General features: G+C 42.0%; 1 protein-coding gene across 5 annotated transcripts in view; it reads left to right on the top strand.

The window, feature by feature from the left end:
* Positions 1-15,034, top strand: part of Nhej1 (non-homologous end joining factor 1) — an 82,224-nt gene that overhangs the window by 10,305 nt on the left and 56,885 nt on the right. For all 5 annotated transcript variants that reach the window (XM_003464007.5, XM_063245574.1, XM_063245576.1 and 2 more), the window contains 2 exons: positions 533-671; positions 1,253-1,311. In XM_003464007.5, the coding sequence (XP_003464055.1) occupies positions 533-671; positions 1,253-1,311 (198 nt within the window). The remainder of the gene's footprint in view (positions 1-532; positions 672-1,252; positions 1,312-15,034) is intronic.

The raw sequence follows: 15,034 nt of genomic DNA, 5'->3' as shown, positions 1-15,034 counted from the left end.
CAACAGTAATTGGAGAATTTGCTACATGGGTGGGAGCAGCTGAATCTTGGGGCTCATTTGGTGCTATCATCAGCTCTGAAATGGCTTTTAATAAATGTCTGAATCTAAGTTAACTTCCAACACTACTTTCTGTTGACTTCTCCCTTCAGTTATGCTGCTAAAATACTCTGGATTAGCTGTATCTACCTTCTTGAAGGTTACTTAGGTTTGCTTTTATCTCTCAGCATCTCTTGAGGGTTGTATCAACATTTTCCTCTTCTTAACTGTGTCACTTCTGTCTCTTTACATCACAGTTCTGTATCCATACTTTCTTTGGACCATACAGAAAATCTTTGAGCCTCTTTAATGTTAATATACTTAATTATTACATTAGAATTTATGTTCATGTGAATGGACTGCTTGCCTGTGAAACTGTAAGCTCCTGTGACAACATTTATTCTTAAGTATTTTTTTATTTCCTCCTACCTAATGCTGAGTTAGGGAGTACTTTATGAGAATCTGTTGGCTAACTGAAATCTCTTCTCCGTCGTAGGTCTCCCAACATTTGATCCGTCCTCTGATGGGCATGAGTCTGGCATTGCAGTGCCAGGTGAGGGAGCTAGCAACATTGCTTCGGATGAAAGATCTAGAGATCCAGGACTACCAGGAGAGTGGGGCTACACTGAGCAGAGGTGAGGGGACATTCTTGGGGGAATTGAGTGGGGAGGGGAGCAGGTAGAAAAGCTGGAGGCTCATTTGCATTTGAAAAGTGCTTCCCCCAGGGTGGGTGCTGGGTACTGACTAGGAACTAGAGGCAGGACACTAAATGCCACTTCTCTGGCTGGAGTACCTGGCGGGGCCCCAAGTGGCAGTAGAAGCTATAAGACTCCAGACGTGTCCTAGGCAATGACAAGGAAAGACTGGAAAAGGGCCAACAGCTATCCTAAATTGTACTAGGGCAACATGAACTTGGGAGTGTATAAGGTTGCATAGCTCCAACTTGAGTCTAAAAATTCCTTTTGACCTTTATCTTTGTGGCAGGAAAATCTCTTACAACAGATGCTGTTCCTGACCTGCCATTTGTTGCCAGCTGCCCTCTCTTCCTCCTGTTGGCCCACATTCTCTCCCATTTTCTTCTCCCATGAGGTTAGGGCTGTCTGCAGGTTGCATCTTTCTACTCTTCCCCAAGGAATCCTGGGCTCTGCCCTTTGCATCTCACAGGCAGGAGGCCTATCTTCAAACTCATATTTCTTCTCCATCCTTCTTATTATAGGTCGGTTGAAGACTGAGCCATTTGAAGAAAATTGTTTCTTGGACAAATTTTTGGTAGAGGTAACATATTTATTTTCTTTCCTTTTCTACAAATCAGAGCACTCAAAAGTACCTGGGTGTGACTTGCACTTTGGGTACTTGGTAACTTGTGTGATCCAAAAGTCTCTTGGAAAAGCTGCCTATGGAACGCCTGATGAAAGTCCCTTGAAAAAGCTGCCTATAGAAAGCCTAATAAGTATGAGATGTACAGGAAAACAGAGGAAGGAAGGGGGAAAGAGTCCCTTCAGCATCCAGTGCAGAGGAAGGTACAAAGCTCAGGACTGTCTTGTGCGCACCGCAGGGTGTGGAAAATCACAGTGTTTATGCAAGGGCACTGGCAGAGGAATGAATGGGGAGTAGATAATTGTGGCCTGTCACACACTTCTGCCTAGGTTTCCCTTCTAAGGATTGAGCTTGGCCAACAGAAATATCTACTGAAGCCAAAGAGTGGGAGTATTAATAATAGTGACCTTTGATAATACCAGTCAATATTGATTTTGCCTTCTCTACCTCTTTTGGGACTTGTTGGTTATATAGTTAGTACCTTAGTATTATTGCCCCATTTTCTAATTTTACATGTTACCCAAGTTGGTACTTTCTTATGTAAGTAAATGATGCTACTATAATATTGTGTCACATGTTATTTGTATTTCTTTTGTTTTTAAAATTAAATTTAATTAATTGGTTTATTTTTGAGCAGGATCTCACTATGTGGCCCATGCTGGCCTCAAACTCACTAGTCCTCCTGCCTCAGCCTCCTGAGTGTTGGGATTACAGGCAGGTTATTCTTTTTTCTGTCTTGTCCTCTACACTTACTTTAAGCTTCTCATGGACAAGGTTTGTGTTTTGTACCCAGATTAGCACTTTTCAGAGGGCTAGGCATTAAGCAGGTGTTCTTGATTTGGAAAACTTCTCCCCCTGCCCTGAGCTAGCATTGTCAGGGCGTCCTGCTAAGGGCAAAATGTGTGAGGTGAGTCTCTGTCCACGTACTGAAGCCACTGTAACTCTGGCAGAGAAGGAAGTGGGTATTGCTAAGTCCTGAAGCAAGTCTTTAGGAGGTACCAAGTCTTTAGGAGGGGAAGAGGGTTTTAAGCCAGAACTGTGACTCTTTTCTCTCACATAGCTCCTTGCATCTCTAAACTTCAGCATTAAGGGAGGTGACACAGCAGCCCCGGGCTGACACATCAGTGTCCTGCCTCGGCCCCTTTGTAAAAGCAGTGCTAGGTTACTTCTTACCCCTATCTGCTGATCCAGCACCTCCTGCCTATCTGACTTCCCTTCACTTCTGGACTTTTCTTTCTGTCTTTTTGCTTCAGCTACATGAAGTAACTTCTAATTTCTCCAAAGCTGTTTTCTCTTGCCTCTAGGTCTTTGTATACATTCTTTCCTTTATCTTGAGTGTTCAAGGCCCTGGCCTTATCTACCTCGTAAACTTTTTTTTGCAAGGTACTGGGGGTTGAACTCAGGAAGTGCTGAGCTACATCTCCAGCCATTCCTACTTTTTATTTTGAGACAGCATCTTGCTAAGTTCTCCAAGTGGGACTCAAATTTGTGATCTTCCTGCTTTGGCCTTCCAGGTATCTGGGATTACAGGTGCACACCACTGCACTTGCTTCTATTTGTCTTGTGATACTAGCTTTAGTTTCTGTGGGAGAGCTTTTTGGACTTTGCTTGTAAAGATAATCTTTCATCCCTGCTATTGTAACTTGGTTTATACCTCTGTTTTATTACTTGAGACACTGTGGTATCCTGTTTTTATGTCTGCAAGACCACAGCTTTTCTTCTATACTAATGTATGGAATCTTAGCAAGGAGTATGTTAAATGCATTCTGTATGCCCAGCAAGGACTGGTCAGAACAGGTAAATGTGTGCATGAATATTTTGATAAATCTGTTTAGGGCAGTTTAGTGAAAAATTGTGGTCATGTGACTTGTTGATAAATTGTTGCTTGTTAGATCTGTGTTCGAGGACTTCTCTTATTCTCATGGTTTACTTTACAGCTTTGGAAAAAAGCACTTCTCTCAGAGCCACTATTTTCTCATTTGTAAAACTGGTGGCTCATCATCTTCATGCTGTTGGGAGGGGAGGACCCAGCAGAATGCAATGAGGAGGTGTATAGAACCCAGGTGCTAGCCAAGGGTGAGTGTTGGTGTTTTAGGATTATTTCAACAGCTCTGGTCCTCCAGGTTCCAAGTGTAGAATTTTATAATACTTGGAAAGGATCTGAGAGAGCGGTAGCATAGCTTTCCACTTTACAGATGAAGACTTTGATCTGGGGAGGTCAACTGACGTGCCTAAGGTCTATGCTGAGGACATCCCATGTTTCTCAATTTACAGTCTAGGAATTGTTCCTGATTTGTTTTACTGCTTCAGCTTGATTGTACACACCAGCTGGGGAAGCAAAGACTGGGGTAGTGTGAATTCTTGTGGTTTTTTGGGTCACTACACAGTCCTCAGAAATGGCTTGCATAGCTACAAGAACTGAAAGGTCTACCAGTGCTGTGGAGTTTCTCATGGCTACTGCAGCTTCACAGTTACAGTGCTTGCCTAGGGTCCTACAAACAGGACACAGAGGGTCATGGGGTCACTCAAGACTGAACTGAGAGGATGTACCATCAAAATAAGCAACGTGGGATAGGAAGATAAACAAACGAAGGAGACAGCTTGGAACGAAGACGCAGAGGCCAGGTCGATGTCAGAGGGCCATGCGGTCAGTGCCTGGGGCCACTATTTCCTAGTCTTATTAGGTCTACTGCAAGACCAGAGTCATGGACCAGGGCATGAGGCACAGTAGCAGAGGGGGGGTTTCTAGGATACCAAGGCTAAGAAAAATATTGAAGAATGGCACAGGGCTTACTTCCTCATATTTGGTCGTTTTGTTTTTCTTCTCTTCATAGGAACCTCTGATTTTTTTAATTTGTAAGAATCCCAAGGGGGTAATCAATAACAGCCTAAGTAGAGGAGGAAGACTAGCAATGTTGATTCAACTCAAGGCTGGGCAGGGTGGCTGTTTGCGTGATCCTCACATCGGGCAAAGTCCCCTTCCAGAGGATTTCCCAGGACCAAAGGCCGAGAGGCACCTTTAGAAGAGGGGGAAAAAGTTTAGGAGTTGGGGACTGATGTGACTGGCAGTAGGAACTGTGCCAAAGAGAAAGTTTAGGATAATGGCCTGGCATAGCCCACTCTCAGTCAAGTCCACTGGAGGGAGTTCCTTACCTTGGCCCTGCTCAGCCCCCCCCCCCCCCAATCTGGTTGCTATCAGCCTGTGCGGCTGCTGGCAGGCTCGTTATTTATTTATCCCAGTGTAATGGGGTGAGGAGGGAGCTGGCCTAAGGCTGGCATTCCGAGGCCATGCCACTGAGCCACAGGCGGTTTGCATGGGTGTGTGAGTCACTGGGGCTGCACGCTGCTCAAACCAGACGCGGCTGGGCTTGGGGACAGCAGGCAGCCTAAAATAGAGCCCCGCCCTCTGCAGCTGGCAAGCTTTGGCGAGGCATCAGCCCTTGACACCAAAACCTGGGCAGTCGTATGAAGTTGGCTTCCTCTGGGTGGGGTCCCTCAGCAGAGATAGAGATTTTGCAGTTCTTTTGTTCTCTGTCTTCATAAGAGGAAGATGTTCACCCAATGATCACGCTATTGCTGTATTCTGAATGCCTTGTAAGAGTTACATAAACTGTTCTGTATAATACATTAACCAAGAAGTCGGGGGGCTACAGTTAACATTGATTTGACTCAGCATCCTAAATGTAGCAATAATCATTGTCTCCTGTCTAGTTTTGGTTACTATCTTCGTTCCTATCTGGTTGCAGTCTAATTCTAAAGCAGATATCATGTGATGAAGATATTTATTGCTGCTCCTATGGAACTGGAGATCATATCAGAGTCACCTGGGAGAGATGAGACCTTAACCTGAAAGTTGCTATCTTGTTAAGTTCATTCATGGAAGATTCTACCCGGTTTCTATGGCTGACTCTCTATCCTTTACCTGTCTCATAAATATTAGTGTCATCCAGGGTGTGTTCTTGATTCTTTTGCCCTTCACACTCCTTTCTTCTGATTGTCTTATTCACACACCAGTGTTAAAAGTATCAGTGCACCACTGAGTACCAGCTTGGTATCTCCTCTGTGTGTAAAGCTTGTATATCTTTATGTATCCTTGATATTTCTTTCTTTTTTGTCCTTCTGAGACAGGGTCTCGCGGTATCTCCTCTGTGTGTAAAGCTTGTATATCTTTAGGCATCCTTGATATTTCTTTCTTTTTTGTCCTTCTGAAACAGGGTCTCGCTATGTAGTTCAGGCTGGCCTTGAGCTCATTTTGTAGCCCAGACTGGTCTCAAACTTGCAACAATCCTCTTGCCTCAGTCTCCCGAGTGCTGGAATTACAGATGTGCGCCACCCTGCCCAGCTTTATCCTTGATATGTCTACCTGGATATCTCACGTATATCATACCCTAAAACATGTTCAAAATTAATTAGGTAGGGGATTTAGCTCAGTGGCACAAGCACTTGCATGGTAAGTGTGAGGTCATGAATTCAATCCCTGGTTAAAAAAAACGGGGGGGCTGGGGATTTAGCTCAGCGGCATAAGCGCCTGCCTTGCAAGCAGGCAGTCGTGAATTCAATCCCCAGTACCAATAAAAAAGAAAAAAAGAAAGAAAGAAAATTGGGTGCTTGCCTAAACCTTTCTCTTTCTTTATTCTTTATCTTGGAAGATTGTGCATTAATGTGTGTTTTCTGAGCTAGAAATTTGCAAGTTGCTCACTTTCTTCTTTGTGCTTGTGTCCAAAATTTAACTTACCAGCTGTCTTAGAATTCACTTTTCTCTGTTCCAGCTTCCATTGCGCTGAGTTAACCAGCACCCTTCTTGGCTTGACCATGCCGTAGCCACCTGTCCTGTCTCTTCTTCGGTCCTTTCTCTTGATGTTTTGTTATGGAGGGATGCTAGAACCTGTTTTTTTCAGAGGAAGTTAAGAGGTCAATACCTAACAACCAAGGAGAATCAGAACTGGGAATACAATTAGTCAGAGAGCCCCCCGGGCTCTACCTCCAAGGTTAGAAAGGTTGCCCTGCGCCCAATGCAGAGGAAGGCAAGGATTATGAGTATGTCTTTTTTATTTTTTTTTTTAATGATGTGTTCACTTTTGTAAGAGTATGTCTTTTTTAGTAGGTCCTTTGGACATAATGAAGAAGGGTATATCTAGATGAATGGAAAAAAATGTCCTGCCATTATGCAAGTTCTGATTTGTAGAAACATGCAGTTAATTCATTTTTTCCTCACTTATCAGTGTGCAGATATTCTATAACAAGCCCCCTGAGCACAGAGGGTACTGAATTGTCTTCAGTGGATCATGGTGCTTAATGAGTGACAGTAAGGGCCATGGCAATGAAGTAATTTGAAAATTCTTTCTGTAAAAGGCAGACTTGATAAGCCCGGCTTGGGGGTGCTTTTCTATATTTCCAGCACATGGGAAGCTGAGGCAGGAGGATCGCCATGAGTCCAAGGCCAGCTTGGGCCACCTAGTAGGTTCAAAGCCAATCTGAACAATGTAGAAAGACAGACTTGAACTGAACTTTAATGGCTGGTTCATGTTTTGATATGGAAGACATGAGCAAGAGGTGAAAAATAATAAGAGTGGGGGAGAATTAGTAGAAAGTGAAGTCAGCAAGATAATAAGGATAGATTGTGGGGGCCTTAACTGCTGAGCTGGAAGGGTTGGTGTTTTATTTGAAGGTGTCTCTCAGCGTTTTTTTCCTGGGGTACTGTCTTTTGGTTTGTTTCTGTCCTAGCAATGGAACTCAGGGCCTTGAACATACTGAGCCACACCCTCCACCCCTCTAATACATTTCGCCCATTTTAATACCATTATTAACACCTGTTGCCCATGCACTGCTTCTCAAACCAGAGTACATCTTTTAGAAAGGAGATGCAGCACTTTCCCCTAGCAGTTATTAAAGTTCTGACTGGAAAACTGACCCAGGGAGTTGATGTTTTAGAAACATCAGGCCGCCTGTGGTTTGCCTGTGTGATCTGAAGAGTAGCAGTGCCACGGACAGGCTGGGAAAATCATGGGTGGGGCACAGTCAAATCTAACGTGGGGCCTAGGAAGAAACGATTTTCTTTGCTTCAAACACAAATCCAGCAGTGTTTGCTCTATGGAGTGGAGAATCTCTGGAGGGGGCGGGACGGCTGCACATGTTTCTCATCTGTATTTCTTCTGACTTTTGCCTTTTCTTTGGAGTTTTCTCACTGTGATTTTGTAGTAACCATTTAGCTCACCTACCAGAGGCCACCATGTCTTTTCTTTTTGGCCTAAGAATGGATAAAAATGCCTCTTTCTTTGTTTTCCTTTAATAAAGCTTTTAAAGGTTTATATTTTTGAAAGTAAATTGAGGGGCTAATTTTAGAAGAAAGGAAATCAATATACAAATGAGATAAAATTACCTACTTCCAAAGAATGAGTTTCTAATTCTAATAATCTCAATAGTGAGGTTCTCTCTAGTACTCCAAATTATCTTATTCTAAAAAACTCAAAACCAGGTATTACAAACTTAGATACCTATTAGGGCCAGTTATGTGACACAAATATGTATGTCAGGCCAAATATCAGACAACAGAGAGTTGTAAGAGCCTGAAAATGGAATAATGTGTGCTGGTGTAGCTAACCCAGATGGGCTAGCATGGTTTAGCAGAAACCACACCAGGGCGGTGTGGATCTTATTTCATTCAATGAAAGTTACCGACTCTTCTAAAATGAAAGCTGTTTGTTTTTTTTCCCTTTGTTTACTCCTACCAAATCCACTGTTAATCTTTCACTTGATTTAAATCCCCTGCCTGAAACACCCATTTAGTTCAGATTTGATTTGTGAGATTGAGATGGTTGATGTCTTTTTTCTGGCAGGTTTCTTTAGAACTCTCATTGGACAGGCCCTATCTACAAGGTTAGCTTATATTTCTAACTTGTAGCTTTATGCATCTCCAGAGCAATTTGTAATAATTCACGCAGCTGAGTCTCCCTCCTCTTTCCCCTACTGGAAGAAGCGTTTCATGAAAGTCCACTCAAGCCAGGCATAGTGGAACACACAGCTATCATTCCAGTACTCTGGAAGGCTGAGACAGGAGGATTGCAAGTTCAGGACCATTCTGAGTAATTTAGCAATTTATCAAGACCCTATCTCACATCAAAAAAAAAAAAAAAAGAAAAGGCCTGTGGATGTAGCTCAGTATGGAGGCTCTATATTCAGACTACATTATCGGAGAGAAAGAAGTACATTTGTTTGACTATTGTCTTTTAAAAGCCTAGCCTATTAAAAAAATCAATGGCTTTTTAATAGTTAATTGTAAACATAAGATTAATATCTTTTCTTATTCACCTTGAATTTAAAGTGGGAATGCTCAGGAAGGAGTTGAAAGTATAAGGTTGAAAAGGCTTAGAGAAACAGATTTGGGGAGTCTTCTGTAAAGGAGTGATAGGGCTTTTTTTTTTTTTTTTTGTCTTTTTCCTTTTTATCGGTACCAGGGATCGAACTCACGACTGCCTGCTTCCAAGGCAGGTGCTTACGCCGCTGAGCTAAATCCCCAGCCCAATAGGGCTTTTTTAAAGGAAGATTTTATTTATTGCTACATCTTGTAATACTGATTATATTCAGTATGGGAAGTTGGCACATATACATGACATACCTTTTTTCTTTCTTTGCCTTTTTTGAGACAAGGTCTTGCTCTGCAGTCCAGGCTGGCCTTCAGCTCACTTTGTAGTCCAATCTGGTCTTTAACTTGCAACAATTCTCCTGCCTCCGCTTCCTGAGTGCTAGGATTACAGGCATGTTGCCACCATGCCTGGTTTATGTGACATATATTAATTTTTTTTATCTCCTTCCTCTTCTCTCCTTCTCCCTCTTGTATCTCTTAGAGCCCTTCTCATATCATATATATATTTTTTTTCTTTAAAAATACACATTTGCAGTACATAATGATCACATTCCTCATAGTGCATGTTCTCAATACTTTGTAATCTCCTTCTTTTAAAAATCTCATTTCCCTCCATTTTCTCCTCCCTCTCAAAGAGCAATATTTGAAGCCATGAGAATGGATGCATGTTTTTCAGGAAGAGCATGGAGAAAGAATAAAGACTTAATGGTTGAGATTTGGGGAATCATTATAATGGTGGAGGAACAGGAGGGTGAAGGAAGTGTGACACGGGGAGTCCGGTAGAGCAGTGAATTAGCTAAGTGGGTGGAACTCACCAGTAGAAAGTACATACTGTGCCTGTGCTAGATACCAGACTAGGTGCTTTATCAAGGTTAGAACTTTTAATCCTTACAGCAAACCTAGGAGCTAAGTGATATTATCACCACTTTAAAGATAAGGAAGCAGAGGCTCAGGGGTCAAAAAATTTGTTTAATGCTATTCAGCTAATTTACCTGTATTTGTTTTAACTCAGATCCCATGCTCTTTAAAGCTTTCACCAAGAAGGGTAACCCATGGTATCACACGTAGGAGAGAGACTGGAGAGAATGGGTGACCCTCAGAAGAAAGATGTCAGGCAACTAGTGATTTCAAGCAGTCTCAGTAGATTGCAAGGATCTGTTGATAGGCGACTGATAAACCAGCTGGTGCAGAACTCTCATCAAGGAGGTTTCACAACAAAAGGAAATGAAGGATAGCTGGAGAGCCAGAAGTGGCTTAAGCAAAATACAGTGGGAAGATATATGTGTGTTGGAAGGCAAAGGAGAAGCCAGGGGAGGAGAAGTGGATGATGGTGAAAGGGACAGTGTAAAGGGACAAGGGTCTGTGGCTGAGAAGGGAAGGAGCCATCCTTCCTCTGGGATTGTGGATGCAAAAAGGATGGGTGACAGTTTGAAGACAGGTGACTTGGGGGCTGGGGATTTAGCTCAGCGGCATAAGCGCCTGCCTTGCAAGCAGGCCGTCGTGAGTTCGATCCCTGGTACCGATAAAAACGAAAAAGACAAAAAAAAAAAAAAAAAAAAAAAGACAGGTGACTTGATTTCTGTATACTTTCGTCTTCTTTCCTCTAGGAGGTACAGTCCTTCCACCCAAGAATTTTTTTGGTCTTTTTTTCACTTTTATCAGTACCAGGGATCGAACTCACGACCGCCTGCTTGTAAGGCAGGTGCTTGTGCCACTGAGCTAAATCCCCAGCCCCTTCCACCCAAGAATTTTAAGTCCTTTCAGTGAGTGTTCAGCTACCCTTTCTTAAAAACGGGGAAATGTAGAAGCCCTGGGTTTAATCCTAGGCACAGTCAATGAACCCTCAGCACCACCAATAAATAAATAAATGAATGAATAAATAAATAATTGCATAAATAAATAAATAAATGGAGAAATGATGCTAGGACTTTCCTGTTATGGCAGAAATAGTAAATATGTTATTTTCTTCTGAATTTTTACAATGTGTTGTATCTTTTCTGTGTTGCTCTTGCTTTCTATAATAAGAATTTCTGTGCTTATTTTTCCTGTTAGCTTATAGGACAGAATGGTTTAGCTCATGTTTCCTTTTCTGAACCTAGTGCAGTACCCTGTGGATAGAGGCACACAATTAGTGGTTATAGTTTAAAGGTCTTGGCATTAGAGGATTTTCTCACATTCATTGGTACATGTTGTCTCTGGCTGTAGAAATAAGAGAAAACAAAAGTATCAAGCCTTTAAGTTTTGCCTGTCTGTGGGCTTCATAACTTTACCCTTATACCTCAAGTGGTCTCTCATGTCCTTCATTTAGTGGTTATGTTTGTCTTGGATAGTGGCCACACTGAAAAAGTGAGTGTTCTATGAAGATTGAGCCCTGTGCATTGACAGTGTTGCTGTCCGATACTTATGTACTGTGACTTTATGATTCATGGATATCCTTTCTATCCCCCATCAGTGAATTCATCCAGGAAGAAATTTCCAGAAGGTTGCAGGGAATGTGTATATCATGTGTTGGAGATATATTTGTTTTTCTGGTTAGAAGTTTAAATTCTATGTAGATAGTACTTACTGGGCCCCACTGAAAATATTAAACATGATGGAATCATACTGAAAAGTATGATATTTTTTCTTTCCCTTGAAAGATGGGCTTTTGAGGGAGATTGGACCATTAGAATTTACCTATCTACATAGATACAAAAGAAGTTAGAAGCTGCACAACGGAAAATTTTGAAATGATAGCAACTGAAGGAAAGAAACGACTTAGTGCTTATATTATTTGATTAACTTTGCATCACTGTTTCTGTAGTCTGAGCAACTATTTAGAGGATAACATGTGCAGTATAGTAACTATTGTTGACTTCCTGCTGTCTTGTTTTTGAAATCCAACCTTGTTCTCATTGTTTTATTCTCTTTAAAATAAAAAAGGAATGGGGGCTGGAGATTTAGCTCAGCGTCATAAGCGCCTGCCTTGCAAGCAGGCAGTTGTGAGTTCGATCCTCGGTACCGATAAAAAGGCAAAAGACAAATAAATAAATAAATACATAAATAATAAAAAAATTTATGTATCTATAAAGAGTATTTTAATACATAGTACATATCTTACCTGAGAGGAGGAAGAAACACTCATTGGGATAGGATCTGGGGTTTACACCAGGCTGTTTTGGATAAGATGTTTCTGGAAAAAGTGAATTTTTTTGTCGTGTTTTTCAGACAGGATCTTTATGTGTAGACCAGACTAGTCTCAGCCTTGTTACCCTCTGGCCTCAGCCTCCCCTGTGCTGGCGTTCATTGTTCACCATCATGTCCAGCTTCAGGGCGAGTCGTGAGCTACACGTGGAGGGTTTGTGTAGTGAACGCTGCCGAGGGAAAAGACATAGCTAGGTACTTTTTACGCTTACGTCATCTGAGGGCATTTCCCTGAATCTGGTGGTCTGAGGGAATCCTTCAAAAGCTCTTTGGCTTCTGTTAGTCTTATGCTTAAAACTTCAGCAATTTTGATTCTGTACATTGTCTTCTTAGAATCTTGTACTCCAAAGAACCCCTTCAGCGTGGGGGTTGAGGCAGCACCTGTCGCAGTGCTGAGAACACCTCTCGGTCCGAAGATGGAGGCATTGGTGGGCACTGAGCAACTTCCCCCCGCCGGAAGGTAGGGAAGAGCAGAGTAAAATCGCTGAGTTTAGTGAGGACACAATGAGTTCCCAGTCTCAAGCAGATTATCCCCCCAAAATACCGGCTCATGTGTCATACTCAGCTAAGAATTAATATAAATTGGATGGAGTTAGCTGTCTGCAAAAGTGGTCCCTTCCATCCAGTGATTTATAAGTATTTTGCTTATGGGATCAATTTGTGAGGCAAGTACCTCAATAAAGGAGACTGCAGCATCTTAGATATGGCCAGGCGTGGTAGTGCACATCTGTAGTCCTAGTCCTTGGGCGGCTAAGGGAGGAGGATCACTGTGAGTTCCAGACCAGCCTGGGCTACATAGTGAGTTCAAGGTCAGCCTCAACTACATAGCAAGACCCTGTCTCAAAAAAAAATTTTTTTTGAGAGAGAGCCATAGAATTTTATGAATTTGAAAGGACTTTATGAATCTAAAGATTTGTTAAACCACCTTGTTATACTTATGTGTAAGTTAAAGTCTACAAATATAAAAGACTTTATGTTTAGACAGTTTAGAATTTTGTTTTGTTATGTTTTGCTATGTTTTTTGGTTTTTTGATACAGGGTTTTTCTGTGTAGTCCAGGTTGACCTTGAACTCGAAGTGATCCTTTTGCCTCAGTCTCCCAAGACCTGGGGTTACAGGTGTGTGCCACCATGCCCAGCTGACAGTTTAAGAGTTTGGCAGTGGTACTCAAGCATCTGAGCTTCCCATCTAGTATATTTCTATCATATTCCAAGGCCTTGCCATGTTGGAACTTTATATGAAAAAGAAGGCAAGTCTGAGACCAAGTTGTGAGCAGTGTAGATATCTCACTCAACTAAAAGATGGAGACTAAAAGAAATCTTTATACTGGGATTACTCTTTCCTTTCTTAATCCACATCTTCTTCTGCAACTCTTGGTCTTGGGTACCTCAAGTCCTTATAAGCAATTTAAGAAAAACTGCTATGTAATTAATTTATGATGTACTAGCAGAGGAATAGAGTTATATAGAATCCAAAAGAAGAAAAACCAAAAAGTATAAATTTTTAAATGTCTCCTAGTGCCAAAGCAATGATGCAGCCATGCATGGTGGCACATGCCTGTATTCCCAGCACTTAGGAGGCTAAGGCAGGAGGCCAGCCTGGGCTACAAAGTGAGTTCAAGGCCAGCCTGAACTACATAATGAAACCGCATCTCAAAAATACAATAATAAATAAACAAAACAAAACAAAAACCACAAAGCAATGATGCAGTAGAACAGAATACTATAGCTCTAGCAGGCATAATGTCTATGAACTCTCTTAAAGCCATTTGCCAGTTTTTGCTCTTTTCTTTGTATTCCAAGTAAACAGTGTTTATTCAGTTTCCCAGGAAAAAAGCAGCCACATCACTCACCAAAAGAATCTTAAGTTCCACCTTGTAAACTAATAAATGGGCATTTTGGCTTCTAAATTAGTTTCTTATGACTTTTGTTAGTATCAGTCATTTCGCTGGAGTGTAATCATTCCTAAATGATGAGAGATACCGGGTCTTTGGTAAACCCTGCAGCATGTAGACACCTCATGAGGTGCTGCCTGAAAGATCAGGCAGGGTCTTTGAACCCATGAGTCTCTTTCAGTCTCTCAACTTTTCTTTCTTTCTATCATTTGTCAGGGGGTCACAGGTTGCACAGGCTAGCTTTGAACTCCTGGACTCAGATGATCCTATTGTCTCAGCCTCTCAAGCAGCTGGGACTGCAGGCGTGCGCCGTTGTGCCTGGCTTCCCTGATGTTTCTTATTGAAAACTCTGAATACTGAGTGCTCCTCTAACACACCATCTTGGAGTATGAAGCTGGGTTGAAAAGTGTCCCAACAAATATTTGGAGGTTCAGTATTGGATGCCCTTCGTGGATTACAGTACCAGACTGGGCCACACAATCCCTTTTATAGAACCTCATGCATACAGTGTGACACCCTCCCTTCTGGGGCTTTGCCTGTCTGCAGAAGCCCTTTGGACTGTGAGTGGGAGTTGGGAAGTTCTCTCTCTAAACTCTCTTCACTCACAACTTCCTTTCTTTAACTGTATTGGCCAGTAAAGGAGGGAAGTATCTGTGCCCTTTGCCTCTCTTCATTTTCTTATCGCCATTTTAGTGCCAGAGGACTTTCAGGAGTTTGGTCTCCCTCATCTGGACCGAGAGTCCGTCTCTCTTGGAACTACTTCAGAGGCCTGGGAGCCTGAATCAAATGCCCATTGTACCAGCCTTGTTTTGGGGCTCAGAATGCCAGTGTTCAGCTTGTCCTTATATATAAATATAGGTCTCTCTAGATATAAAAAAGTGAGAGAGCCTGTAAGTTGCTTTTTTTTTCTATACCTCCTTTCATGGGGCAAGCTAATGAGATGCATATCATTAAAGGCCTGATGTTTTGTGGGACGGAGCCTTTTAAAGCTAAGCCTGGATGTGCCTGGCTTAGTTATGGCAAATATTTACCAAAAAAAAAAAAAAAAAGAAAGGGACATACCATATAAAATTAGAGTTCTGAAAATAGTACCGAGAGAGGGAGAAAGAAAAAAAAAAAAACAGGACAGAAAATACAGGCTAGTCTGTTTGGGGAAAAGGGAAAAAGAGATAAAATGAGAGAAACCTCGGCAGTAAAAACAGCATCTTGGTAAACAGACTATAAAAAAAATTGTGACCTGCT

This window comes from Cavia porcellus, unplaced genomic scaffold (genome assembly GCF_034190915.1).
Source record: "Cavia porcellus strain 051 isolate PalLab524CR breed Dunkin Hartley unplaced genomic scaffold, mCavPor4.1 scaffold_1, whole genome shotgun sequence".
NCBI classification, from domain to species: domain Eukaryota; kingdom Metazoa; phylum Chordata; class Mammalia; order Rodentia; family Caviidae; genus Cavia; species Cavia porcellus.
This window is presented reverse-complemented; position numbering and strand designations above follow the sequence as displayed.